Source organism: Haematobia irritans, chromosome 5 (genome assembly GCF_050003625.1).
Source record: "Haematobia irritans isolate KBUSLIRL chromosome 5, ASM5000362v1, whole genome shotgun sequence".
NCBI classification, from domain to species: domain Eukaryota; kingdom Metazoa; phylum Arthropoda; class Insecta; order Diptera; family Muscidae; genus Haematobia; species Haematobia irritans.
The window spans coordinates 89,497,263-89,511,250 of record NC_134401.1 but is presented as its reverse complement, the minus strand read 5'-3'; the positions used below and the strand labels follow the sequence as shown (position 1 = coordinate 89,511,250).

Sequence of the window (13,988 nt, the reverse complement as noted above, 5' to 3'; positions counted from 1 at the left end):
TTTTCCCATTTCATTTACAGATGATTCCGTTTAGTTATGTGATAAGTTGGAGCCCTCTATAGCCTGGGCTTTGCTGTGTTACCCATACAAGGTGCTGGAACGTGAATTACAAAAAGAAATCAATGAAATTATCATTAATAAGCCTAAATTGTCTGTGAAACAATTGCATCAGCGTTTAAGGATGTTACTGTTAAAACGTTTCAAACGAACGTTTAGGAATCTATTCAAAAAATGTTTACATCTAAAGTATATGTAAGATCTGTCCTACACCTTCACCCGCCCCCTCAAATTGTAATTCTATTTTTATTATTAACATCTGCAAAGAAGTAAACAAAAAACAAACTTAAATTACAACACACATTTAACCATGTCAAACTAAGAAGAACTATTCGTATCGTATGAAGAACTGATATGCTAAAAAAAGGATATTGTTAAGCAAGAGAGCTAATGGGAATGGTGTTCTGCAGTTTATTGAAGATCAATGACTGATCGTAAATGAGTTTTAAATCGCTTTTATGAACAATCAATAATCGATTTTAGTTTATTTTTGGTGATAGTACAACATTTATTGTATTCACATATCCATTGATAGCTACGTTGATCTTCAGCTAACTGCCATACACCTATAGTATTTATCCTAACCATTGATATGATGAAGATATGAAAAGCTGTATTACCAGCTAAAATGATACTAAATATATAATTTAGAAGAAAACATTAAAGCATTATAATTACAATATATTTTATCTATAAATAATAACAATAACTATTTAGTGATGCAAATTATTTATATTTACAACACTGGCAGTATAAGAGTCCATGATTTTGTTACCATAGAAAGTATTAAATTTACTATCGAGTTCGGACAAATCATCTAGATTGCCTGCTTGTCCTTGATGATGAAGTGATATATATATATATGTATACATATTAAGATCTTAATGGCTGTTCTCAATGGCGACAATCGATGACATAATCGATATTTGAGAAGCCCATATTATGTTTGTGGTAGCTATTTGGTAATTTAATAAAAACAATAAAGAAAAACTGCCACATTCCAATTTTATTTCCATTAACAAAAAAATTTACACACATTGACGACAGATACAAAAATAAAACACGTAATATGTAAATAAACAAAAATAGTTAACAAAATCATGGGTATTTCACTTGGCGTACATAAAAAATTTCAAAACATTATACACACACAATCAAAATAATAATAATAATAAAATATATATTAAAACACGTACCTAGCATTCTGCAATTGGCTTTCTTTTACCATTCTTTGCTTTGTTTTTTCTTTAGAATGCTTTGCCCTTGCTTTTTTATTACTTTTGGCTCTACGATTATTATTATCCATTCATACGTACATACATATACAAATATATAATAGATAATCCTTATAAAATTATATCTACATGCAATGACTATATAACTCGTAAGTAAACAATGTTAAATTACAAATAAAATAATGAATAATAGAAGCTCTAGTATCTTGTTTTAATTCATATGTTCATTATAAAAATATTTTGTGTTCGCAAAAAAAAGTATACTAAATTTTGGTATAACCACAAAATAGACCTATCACCCGATTTGACGTATTGAGCTTCTGACTTATCCGTAAATGAGAATCTAGATGTATTTTAAATCCACAAAAAGAAGTAACGTATTTGATATAGACCATATAGACCGATCCCCCGCTTTGACTTCTTGAGTTTCTAGACAACGCAATTTTTGTCCACTTATCCTGAAATTGGAAATCTAGATGTATGTTAGGTTTATAAAGAAATATGACAATGTTGGCTTATATCGGTAAGAGTTTTATTTGATTTCTTGGTCTACTGAACAGCGTAATTTTTATGCTTGCAAATGGAAGTTTGGATGTATTTTAGGTCCGAATTCGGTTTATATGTTTGGGTCCCCTATATAAACCGATATCCATTTTTATATTATTGAAAGCTCTAGCGCGATTACAACAGTAAGGCAAACGACGAGACGTACATCATTATATAATTTAGCCGGAAATCGATATTTCCGATATTTATAGACCCATTTTAGCACAAGTATTATACCGCATATACCATATTTCGGATGGACTTTAATGAAACTTTTTGGGTTGGTGGAGACAAGGCCGTATTTTTGGGGGTGGATGAGGGGGATCAAACCCCCCCGAAATGAATGAATAATTTTATATAAAGAAATATATATTTTTAGCTGCATAGGTTTTATTTTGAAAAACGCTTACCTATAAAACTTGCACAAATCATAGAATACTAGTTGGAAAGCCCGTCAAACGACGGTCGAAAAAAACAAATTGTTTTTGTTCTCGCACCACAAATTTCATTTTTGGAAAATGTATTTCTGCTTTTTATGTGTGTTTGTTGTTCTTTTTGTGAACATCACTCGCTTTGTTTGGCCATAGCAACAACAACGAAACAGCCAAACACACATGTGTAAATGAAATGGCGCAAAACCTGCGAAATGAACCTGCCTAATTCAGCGATGGAAGCACTTGGAGAGTGCAATAAAGAGATATTTCCAAACGTGCATATTCTTTTATAAATTTTGGTCACTTTGCCAGTTACTCAGGGATGGAAAATACAATTTTTAAGAAAGTACAAAAAAGGTATTTTTTGAGCGGAAAGGTACTTTTTACTAAATTTCAACAAAAATTTCACTGGAAGATTATTGTCAAGAGACTGAATTTTAAAGAAAATAAAATTTTGACAAAATTTTCTATATAAATAAAATTTTGCAAAAATTTTCTATAGAAATAAAATTTTGGAAAAATTTTCTATAGAAATAAAATTTTGCAAAAAAATTCTATAGAAAAAAATTTTGCAAAATTTTTTCTATAGAAATAAAATTTTGCAAAATTTTCCTATAGAAATAAAATTTTTATAAACTTTTCAATTGAAATAAAATTTTGACAAAATTTTCTATAAAAATAAAATTTTGCAAAAATTCTATATAGAAATAAAATTTTGACAACATTTTCTACCGAAATAAAAAATCGATAATATAGAATCGCATTCTTTTTTCGACTAAAACATTCTTGAAGTTCAATAAAATCCTGTTTTTGACTATGTCTTTTACAAAATCGAGATTTTCTTCCCACATGAACATGTCTGTTTTGTCATATTTGTAAAAGATTATTAGCAAATAAGGTTGATAAAGACTTTCTCAAAATATTAAAATATTTTGTCGAAGCTATTGCACCATAAATCTGATATTGACTCAAAAATGTCTACACAAAAGGTACTAAATCATTCGCGGGGGTACTACGGTACTGACCGGGGTGAAAAAGTATTGAAAAAAGTACTTTCGTACTGCATTTTCCATCCCTGCAGTTACTACACACAAAAAAATTTTTTCTGATTCAATCACGAAATTAATTGATCCAATAATTTAATTGAAATGTCTTCAATCACAGAAATGATAGTATCAATTAAAAAATTAATTGAAGGTCAATTAAAAAGTTAATTGATCCAATTAAAAAATTAGTTGATACTATTATTTTTGTGATTGATTTTTGTTTCAATTAAAAAATTTGTTAAATCAATTAAATTTTTAATTGAATATTTTTTAAAACTCAATTAAAATTTTAATTGGAAAAATTTTCGTGATTTTTTTTTGTGTGTACGTGCTCATCCGAACGTTCATTTTCAACAATGAAGAGATTAAAGACGTATCTTAGAAATTCGACTAGCGAGAGTAGACTCAATGGATTGGCATTAATGTCGGTTCATCGCCGAATAAATGTGCCGACTGAAGAAGTCATTGATTTATTTGCTGCCCAAAAAGCCCGTCGGCTCAATTTAATATTATAAAACTATTCTATACATACCTATGCATAAATAAAATTTTCTACACATGAGATTATATGAATATTTTTTTCTAAAGTTGAACCCCCCCGAATTAAAATCCTGGCTACGGCCTTGGGTGGAGATGAAACAACCGATTGGCAACGACGTTGAACGGCATTGCGGATGTCAGGAGCCAATAAAACAGTAGCGGATTTTTGGAACATCTTGGACAATCAAATACTTTCAGAGGAAATTATTATATTTTATTCATGGCAGTGGGTATTTAAGAATTTACGGTCGTACATACTTGTTTTTATATACACCCTGACAACGGTTATAACGAACAGTTGTTTAGGTCCCAGCTATATCTTTTACCCCCATTTTCAGGAAGCTCCGTTACTGCAACGTTAGTTTACGAACTTTTAAACCGTGTTATGGACATGTCTGTCATCTTGTCTATATATTGCATATGCCAGATAGGAACTTAACTGCTAAAATTTTTTCAGTTAAAGTTTACCGGAGAGAAGATATTTCGATTTTACTTTCTGTTAATTGGGAGTTAAAGTCTAACGGAGATACATGAAAATGGCCGTTAAATTGTTTTTACTACGGCTATAATGAACTAAACATCATGGCTCCTCGGATTTATAATCGTTATCGATTCTTCTACAAAACAATGTAAAAATGTAATAAAAAATTAAATATTGTTTATAGACCAACTTATATTGACTTAAAAATATCTGAGTCGAAACATGGTAGCCCCAGTAGCCCAAAAAGTAACAACAAAAATATAAAACCAGTTCATCACAATGTCAGTTAAAAGTAAATAAACAAATACAAAAAATATTTGTTTGAATTCTATATCACTCATAAGAAGATATGCTTATTAATGTTATGGAAATACAGTGAAGAATATTCAACTGTGAGCAAGTTTTTTAGCCATTTTCACTATTTACCCGCTTGTAACAAAGACAATATTTATACATTTCTTCCTGGTATTTGAGTTATCTCGTTTCAATTTAATTTTTTAACAACAACAACAGTCAAAGTGTTGACGTTTTGATGAGCCCTTTAAAGTCACCTGATGAATTAAGGCTACCTTATAAATACTTAACAGGTTGGCTGATAAGTCCCCGGTCTGACACATAGATGGCGTCGCTAGTATTAAATGCATATTATTTTTATATAGTACCAACCTTCAAATGATTCGTGTCAAAATTTGACGTCTGTAAGTCAATTAGTTTGTGAGATTTTTAATGACCGTAAAATGAAGTTGATCGAGATAGCAGAAACCTTAAAGATATCAAAGGAACGTGTTGGTCATATCATTCATCAATATTTGGATATGCGGAAGCTCTGTGCAAAATGGGTGCCGCGCGAGCTCACATTTGAAAAACCATCAACAGTGACTATTATATGGTGTTATTGGAGCGTTTGAAGGTCGAAATCGCGGCAAAACGGCCCCATATGAAGAAGAAAAGAGTGTTGTTCCACCAAGACAACGCACCGTGTCACAAGTCATTGAGAACGATGGCAAAAATGCATGAATTGGGCTTCGAATTGCTTCCCCATCCACCGTATTCTCCAGATCTGGCCCCCAGCGACTTTTTCTTGTTCTCAGACCTCAAAAGGATGCTCGCAGGGAAAAAATTTGGCTGCAATGAAGAGGTGATCGCCGAAACTGAGGCCTATTTTGAGGCAAACCCGAAGGAGTACTACCAAAATGGTATCAAAAAATTGGAAGGTCGTTATAATCGTTGTATCGCTCTTGAAGGGAACTATGTTGAATAATAAAAACGAATTTTGACAAAAAAAATGTGTTTTTCTTTGTTAGACCGGGGACTTATCAGCCAACCTGTTATTTGATGAGAGATGATTTTTTATGTATTTTCATCTCCTGAATTCGAAAAAAGAGGTTACATTTTTATATGGTAGACGTTTTGAGATATACTTATATTTTTAGTTTTTTTTTACTAGACGCGAGGCGAGAATCATATATCAAGCTAAAAATGTCCGGTTATATCGTTGGATCTGTGATAAGTTAAGTGGTTCTAAATATATCGATGAAAATTGGACACATTTTCATCATGTTTTATAGTCATTCTGTGCCGGTGGAAAAGTGCCAATCGTTGAAATAACGTCTGGTTTCTCTCTATGCTCGTAAAGAACGTAAGAATAAGACTAGAAGAAAAATGACAAACTTGTAAGCATATGTTTTGAAAATGTGCCCTTTTTTAAATATATTTTGAACCACTTAACTTACCACATATCCATATTTGTTCGTCACCTCAATACCTTGCATTAAAGTACCAATAAGTACTAATGAAAAATGGACGAAAAACTAAAAATATAAGGATATCTCAAAAACTGTTACATTAAAAAATTTTTAACCTCTATTTTCGAATTCAGAATATGAAAATACATAGAAAGCAACCACTAATCAAATGTAAATTTTAGTGTAAACTAGTGTAATTACTAATTGCTTTTTTACTTCTTTTCATTACAGATTGTTATGTTTTATCCTCGTGTAACATATAAGGCCAAAGAAGAAAAATAAACGAAAATAAATTCTTCAACTTCAACTCAACTTCTAATACTTCGATGGAATTCAATTTCACACATTTAATAAATATAGAAGTTATATTATTAAAAGATTTACGGGTTTCATTTTAACTTATCCTTAAAAACGACAAATTTTGTTGCTGCGACAACAAACATTTGTAGTTGTTGTAGCAGTAAAAATGTTAGCTATTTCAACTAACGCAGTTTTCTATTTCAGCAGCGATGTTTGTCAAAAACTTTTAGCAAACACGTTTGCTAATTCAACAGCATTTGTTTGCTATTTTAGCTGTAAAAAATGTTTGCTGTTTCAACTAAAGAATGTTTGCTGAAACAACTACATGCTACTACTGTCCCTTTTTCAGCAAAATTGACAAAATTTTCTATAAAAATAAAATGTTGACAAAATTTTCTATAGAAATAGAATTTTGATAAAATTTTCTCTGGAAATAAAATTTTGATAAAGTTTTCAATAAAAATACAATTTTGACAAAATTTTCTAGAGAGTAGTCTATTGTAATTACATTATTTTGGCCAAATAGGCTTAGAATTACATGCTCTGAATGAATAAATAAAGCTTAAAAATAAAAGGGATACGTATACATAAGACATAGGGTGAATATGTATATGCGAAATTATACGGTTTGACTGCAACATAAAATTTGAAAAATTTAGTTTTTTTCAAATTTCCAAATTTTGAATGAGTCGAAAAGTCGACTTATTAATTCTGACCATAATCACGATATAACACCAAACAAAATGGTTCGTTATTCCAGCATGTGGCTTTTACGCAAAACGTCCGTTATAGAAAAATTCAACGATAGACATAGTTTAATAGACTTATTAGATACGGACAAAAGACATATGAAAGCAACTGCAGTTTTGTTGTTCTGTTACAATAGCCGCTTCAGAAATTGTTTCTGTTGTTAGTACGAACAATTTTTTTATTTGTGTTGGGTTCATTTGGGTTTTGTGGCAGATTAATATTTAAGAGAAGTTGCTGCCAGAAGAAGTTCATCGTCAATCCCGATACACTTGCTGGTAACAATTTTATTCTAAGCAATATTTCAAGTTCATCGATACATCCAACAAACGCAAATCGACTTACAATGTAAGAAGCTAATCTCGATCTATCATTAAAAGAGTGTATAAAAATATACCTTCGCCACTCAAAGTATGCCTAAAAAATAAAAATATAATGTATCCACGTCGGGTATTTTTATTTTATTTCTTTTATAGCTAAATCGTAAATTTATGAATTTAATCTTAACAAACCACATTCTTATATATAATTAGGTCCCTGCCAACATTGCAGTCTAATGTGCCCACAAAGTGTCTAATTTGTAATGGCACCGTGAAAAAGACCTTGCATTGCCTCGAGTAATGCGCGTTGGCAGGCGTAAGTTGCCCGATAACCTCCAGCTCTTTCAGTTGAATTTTCTGCACGAACATGCGACATATAACCACGTTTCTCAATTTCTTGAAGAGGTGGCGCTGCTGGTCCTTCCATGAAAAGTACGGGTCTTTGATGAATATACACCGGCCCTTCTTCCACTTTTGGTACTGGAAGGAATTGATGGTCTGCCGATCGACCAAATTTAATGCCCGACGAGAACTGTGTTGCTGGTTTTGGTGGGGGTAGAATTTTCTCTTCTTCACGTAACTTTTCAACTTTTTCTGCAAATTCGCTTACAATGGCGGTCGCATCTTTACCACTACACATGAGTTCATCTATTAGAGCTTCCTTCTCTCGAGCTTTCTTTTTCTTTTGTTCTGCTTCGAGATTTAACAATTCTTGCCGTCTAGCCTCCTCTTGTGTTTTTTCCAACTCAAGCATTTCCTCCAATTCGTACTCCTCACGACCCATCCGTGTTCTGTTGCGTTGTATAATTTCACGATTATCCTTCTTGTACTGTTCAATTCGTTTGTTTGTTCCTATAATATCGATGTTGTTGCAAAGATTAAAGATTATTGTCTCTATCTCCTCCAAATAATCATTGTACTCTTGCAGTGTATTAAAGTCGTCCTCTTTCTTGTTGTAATCCCTCAAAATACGTTTGCGTATGTCCACTTCCTTTTCCACCATAGGATCTTCGAATAATTGTATGCGGAAATTATTACGTCTCAGTGCCACATTGCATTGAGGGCAAGATCCAGACCCCTTTAGGAAGAGTAAGTCCACACATGATTCGCACAACGTATGCCCGCATACATTAACCATCAACTTTAACGATGGATTTCGATATTTTGTGGTTTTGCACCTTGGACAAGCCTGGTCATCCATTGTTATTATGGGTTTTTAAGCATTTACAGAACGAGCAACAAAAGAAATAATCAAACCGGCGAAATGTGAAAACAAATGATTTTTTTGAGATGACAAAGTACACAACAGCTGTTTTTTGAAGTCATGTCATCGATAAATATGGGGAATTGCCAGATTTAACAAGGTAGTTTTAAGACATCACCTGATTACATTTGTAGGCAAAAGGTGAGTACTATGTTCGTTTTTTCGAGTTGAAAACCACTTTATGTTCGTGATTACTTTTCCTGAAATAATCAAAATTATAAATGAAAACAAACATATTCCTGTAAAGTCTTGGCGACATCTAGAGGAACAAGAAACCGTGCATCAATTGAGTTCATTTATGTGCTTTATATTGAACTGTTTTAATAAAGTAACCGCGAAATTTTCAATGAAATCGGTTTATATTGGGGCTATATATAATTATGGACCGATATGGACCAATTTTTGCATGACTGTTACGCGCCTTGCAGACTATAAGTTTATACGGACGACAGTGGTCGTGTCGAACATATCCCATTTATTGGCCACATTATAAGTTAAGTCCGAAGGCATAATCGATACTGCTGCATGTGTATGGGATCGATAACACATTTACCGTCGTATCGATTGGACACAATGTAAGATTATTTACAAACACAGGCATTCCGTCCGGAAAAACTTATAATAATTAGGGTCCTATAGAAATACAAATACACATCTCTCTACGCTGACTAATTTCTTAAAAAAATTATTGAGCTAAACCTAATATCAGAAGCTGGAAAAGTTTGCCAAATGAACGGCGATGCCAGATGGAATTTTATGGAAAATAATTTTTAAAATGTATTGGCCTTTTTCAAGTAATTGAAATAATTGAGATCTGGTAATATTAGCATTTGACAGTAACGTAAGCCATACGAACGAACAAAAGGAAGTTAGAAAAACCCAAATCTAACGAAAGTAAGTTAGTGAAACCCAAATCTAGACGAAAGTTAGTGACTGCCGTTTTCGTTCGGATATCGGAAATAGACTGTTAGTGTTTTTGGTAGTCAGCTACTCATTTGACGGTGGGGTATTGTGAAACACCAAGCGGCTTAAATCTACTATAGTACATGTGGTCCGATTGGTCCAATTTTTCCTAAACGCTCACCTACACTGCAATTTTCAAGGGTCGGTATCTTGAAAACTACGCTCTTCCGACAAAATTTTTACTTAACACTTTCCTTTTAAAATGTACTATTTTTCCAAAAATGCAATTTCATTCACTTGGGACTATATGAAAAATTTCTGTCAGAATTAAAAAAATTGGCTTTTCCGCCAAATATTTTACTTTACATTTTCGCTTTAAAATCTCTTCTCTACACTCAAAAAATTTTGTTTGTTTTTAACAACTTTTGCTAAAGTAGATTTGTTCCGCTTAAAATTGTGAAAGGTATATTGGTGATAAATTTTCGACATTCCAAATGGAATAAAGTGATATTTTTCTCATATATTTCCAGACACGCTGCCTTCCTCGAGAATAAACACACTGTAACTTGCTACGCTTGTAACTCAACATCACTCTTTTATTAATGATAAACATAATGTTAAATGTAATTTTAGTCGCATATATGTTATCCGTGGAAGAATTTTTAAATTTTTATTCACATTAACTTTGAAATGCTGGCAGTGTCTCTGCGGGAGTATTGTTATACTGACAGGATGCTGTGCCAACGACAGCAGCTGTGGTTCGTCAAACTACACGACCCTCAGTTTGCGCAGAGGGTGTTCCGGGACAGCATCTCGCTACATTCCATAATTACTCAGGTAAGATCCAAGTTCCCAATATAAACCGCGTCACTAGCAGAAGAGCGTGATGAACGCCGTCATGCCAAGGAGCAGGTACAAGTTTGAGCATGAAGATTAAAACTTTCCGACCTAATATATTCAGCATTTGTTGGCCGAGTCAAGAGCTACGACTTTGTTGAATACCCCAAAAATAAATTCACAGTTTTTTTTCGAGATATGGCCATACGAAAATTGCAAAAAGTGCTCAAAATCGAATTTGGCGAATTAGAGGCTCATAAAAGACGAACGGCAACGTATCTAGCAAAATCCAGAAATTACTTTTCTCCTCTCATCGAGTACTTTCGGCTGGGATACGTGATTTTTTGTTGGGATTGTTTGTGTTGCTCTGTGTTATATAAGCTTTCGCTTTGTTTGTACTCTTTCTCAAGTACTTAAATTTTTATATCCACCACCATAGAATGGTAACGGGGGTATAATAAGTTTGTCATTCCGTTTGTAATACATCGAAATATCGATTTCCGACTATATAAAGTATATATATTCTTAATCAGGGAAGAATTCTTAGACTATTTAACCACGTCCGTCTGGCCGTCTGTCGTAATCATGCTTACTGCTGTATATACTGTTATTGTGCCTTTTTTCGGATAAGTATTTGATACACCCAAAGAAATTTGTTAGTAGGGACAGCAGAAAAGTCTGCGAAAACAGCAGAAAGTCTGCTGAAAAAAGGACAGCTGTCATTGTTTGCTGAAATAGCAAACATTTCCTGCTATTTTTAATCTCGATTACACCAAAACATGTTTTATTTTGGCTAAAACAAATAAAAATGTTAACTTAGGAGCTATCCTAACGTAATTAACACAATATTTTATGCATATCTATAGTATTTGACCAAAAATCTGAATATTTATCGTATTAAGGCATAACAGCAAACAAAATGTTTGCAGATCGTATTTAGGAGCTTGTAAGTATATTACAGTGCAAAAATATACCAAAAACTACTCTTGGTTCTTAAATAGGCTTTGGGGAAAAATTTATAAACTAAAAATTGTATAAATTATTGTTCATTAGGCCCTGGAGTACCAAAATATAACAGCAGACATCGACTGCTGTTTTTAGCAGACTGTTTTCTATGAGTCTAAGCAAGTGTAGAAAGAGCGTGTATCTCTTTATGGACATAGAATACCTTAGATTTCCACACTAAGGCAAATCTGATAAAAATTGTGTGCGGAAAATGGTTATATCAACACATTCATTCGACACGCCTATTTGTGGATGCAAAATACCTATAGATTTCCGATTTCGAGCAAATTGTATAAAAATAAGTCGATCGGCTCATCTGTTTGTGAATTAGGATTCCTCTAGATTTACATTTTCTGGCAATCGGAGAATAAGTGCGGTGTCTAGGAGCCCAAGAAGTCACATTAGGAGATATGTCATTATGGAGGCTATGCCAAATCATGGACCGATCCCCACCATGTTTGGCTCACCTATTTGTGGACCTAAAATAGATCTAGATTTTCAATTTCAGGCAAAGAGCATGTGAATTGTTTATGATAGTAGCTGAAGAAGAGGCGCATCAACGTGACTATGTCTAAAGGAGAGAAGACTACGCAATGCCATTGACCCACTTGAGTTGCCTGAAACTTTGTAACAACATATTTGTACATTAAGATAGCTACCAAATTAGGCGTAGGAAAAGATCGAGACGTATTTATGGCCCAGTGTAGCCTGAGCAAAGTTTTAAACATATTTGAAGAACACCTATGCCCAAAGTGGATATATCTTGTAACGCTTTTAGGGTCTCATAGACTTTGTTACATATATGTTGAAATAAATAAATAAATAAATAAATAAATAAATATCTCATGAAAGCGAAAAAGGAAAAAAAGAAAATTGCATTAGCTTTCTACGCCACGTATGGAATTCCTAGCGTAATAGGATGTGTTGCGCGACGCTTGTCCGCGTTATTGTTCCTTCAAGAAACAAGCACCTATGTTATAACAGGAAGGAGTACTATAGTTGAAATGAAAAAGCCTTTATTTTCTAAAAATGAAAGCATTTTTAAAAATATGACTGTTCTGTGACCATGACATGAGGATTCGGTATATGAATGCATTCCATCCTGGGATCCACCGTGGTGCAATATTAAGCATGCCCGCCTTGCATACACAAGGTCGTGGGTTCGATTCCTGCTACGACCGAACACCAAAAAGTTTTTCAGCGGTGGATTATCCGACCTCAGTAATGCTGGTGACATTTCTGAGGGTTTCAAAGCTTCTCTAAGTGGTTTCACTGCAATGTGGAACGCCGTTCGGACTCGGCTATAAAAAGGAGGTCCCTTGTCATTAAGCTTAACATGGAACCGGGCAGCACTTAGTGATAAGAGAGAAGTTCACCAATGTGGTATCACAATGGACTGAATAGTCTGAGTGAGCCTGATAAATAGGGCTGCCACGTAACCTAACCCAACCTAACCCATCATGGTACATACTACGACTCTTTTATTCTTTGCTTTTTATTTGTAATTTTTGACCTAAAATTACAGAGAAATTATAAATTTTGGCTGCAACTTCTTTGAATTTTTTGGGGGAATTATTTCCAAAAACTCCCTTTTATTGGCATTCGTAATATCAATTTGTGGATTTGATATACGTATAGATTTTTAATTTCTGACAAATCGCATACAAATTGAGGTATCAAGAAACTCAAGAAGTCAAGTCGGGTGACAGGTTTATATGGAAGCCATACCGATACACACGATATGGGGCACATTTATTTGTGGACCTAAAATACCTCCAGATTTCCAAATAAGCTGAGTACTATGTTCAGTTTTCAAGCTGAAAACCAGCTTGTTTTCACGGTTACTTTTTTAAATTAATTAATATAGAAATATAAAATTATTTGCAATCAATTCCTTGGATCTTTTCCTTCCATTATTTGGTAAGACTTGATCAAAATATAATCGTCTTCATACATATTTTTGTACTTTTAGTTTAGTGTTTTGGTGAAAACCCCGAACATAGTACTCAGGTAAATCGAAGAAACTACATAAAAATCTGGAGAAACGAATTTGTGACAAATTTAAAAACTATTGCAGGCTGATTACATCAGACAGACGGATATCGTAAGATCGTCTTAGAATTTCTCCCTCATCAAGAATAAAGGGTAAAAATGTTAAATACACAGAAAAAATCACGAAAATGTTTCCAGTTTAAGTCTTAATTGAGTTTCAACAAAAAAAAAAAAAAACAAAAAAAGAAATATTCAATTAAAAATTTTATTGGTCATACAAATTTTTTAATTGAAACAAATATCAATCACAAAAATTAACACTATTTTTTTAATTTGATCAATTGATTTTTTAATTGATACTATCATTTCTGTGATTGAAGACATTTCAATTAAAAAATTAATTGGATCAATTAATTTCGCTATTAAATCAGAATTTTTTTTGTGTGAAAAACTATATATACATATATTGCCAATAGTGTCAACAACAGCGCTAGTAATATCAACACTGGACTAATAGTGAAAGAAATAACGAAGGA

At 33.0% G+C, this 13,988-nt stretch overlaps 2 protein-coding genes across 6 annotated transcripts in view; one reads left to right on the top strand and one right to left on the bottom strand.

Annotated features, from left to right (window-relative positions):
* Positions 1-1,493, top strand: part of LOC142238239 (ubiquitin-conjugating enzyme E2 W) — a 68,898-nt gene extending 67,405 nt beyond the window's left edge. For all 5 annotated transcript variants that reach the window (XM_075309835.1, XM_075309830.1, XM_075309834.1 and 2 more), the window contains one exon: positions 21-1,493. In XM_075309835.1, the coding sequence (XP_075165950.1) occupies positions 21-34 (14 nt within the window). In that variant the 3' untranslated portion in view covers positions 35-1,493. The remainder of the gene's footprint in view (positions 1-20) is intronic.
* Positions 1,494-7,564: 6,071 nt separating this feature from the next.
* Positions 7,565-8,749, bottom strand: Mat1 (CDK-activating kinase assembly factor). Its single transcript, XM_075312169.1, has one exon. The coding sequence runs from the start codon at positions 8,650-8,652 to the stop codon at positions 7,705-7,707; it is 948 nt and encodes a 315-aa protein (XP_075168284.1). The 5' UTR covers positions 8,653-8,749; the 3' UTR covers positions 7,565-7,704.
* Between the last annotated feature and the right edge of the window lie 5,239 nt (positions 8,750-13,988).

What these genes read in the sequence shown, in the direction of transcription:
- Mat1 (XM_075312169.1), bottom strand. Translation starts at nt 8,652, where the DNA reads ATGGATGACCAGGCTTGTCCAAGGTGCAAAACCACAAAATATCGAAAT.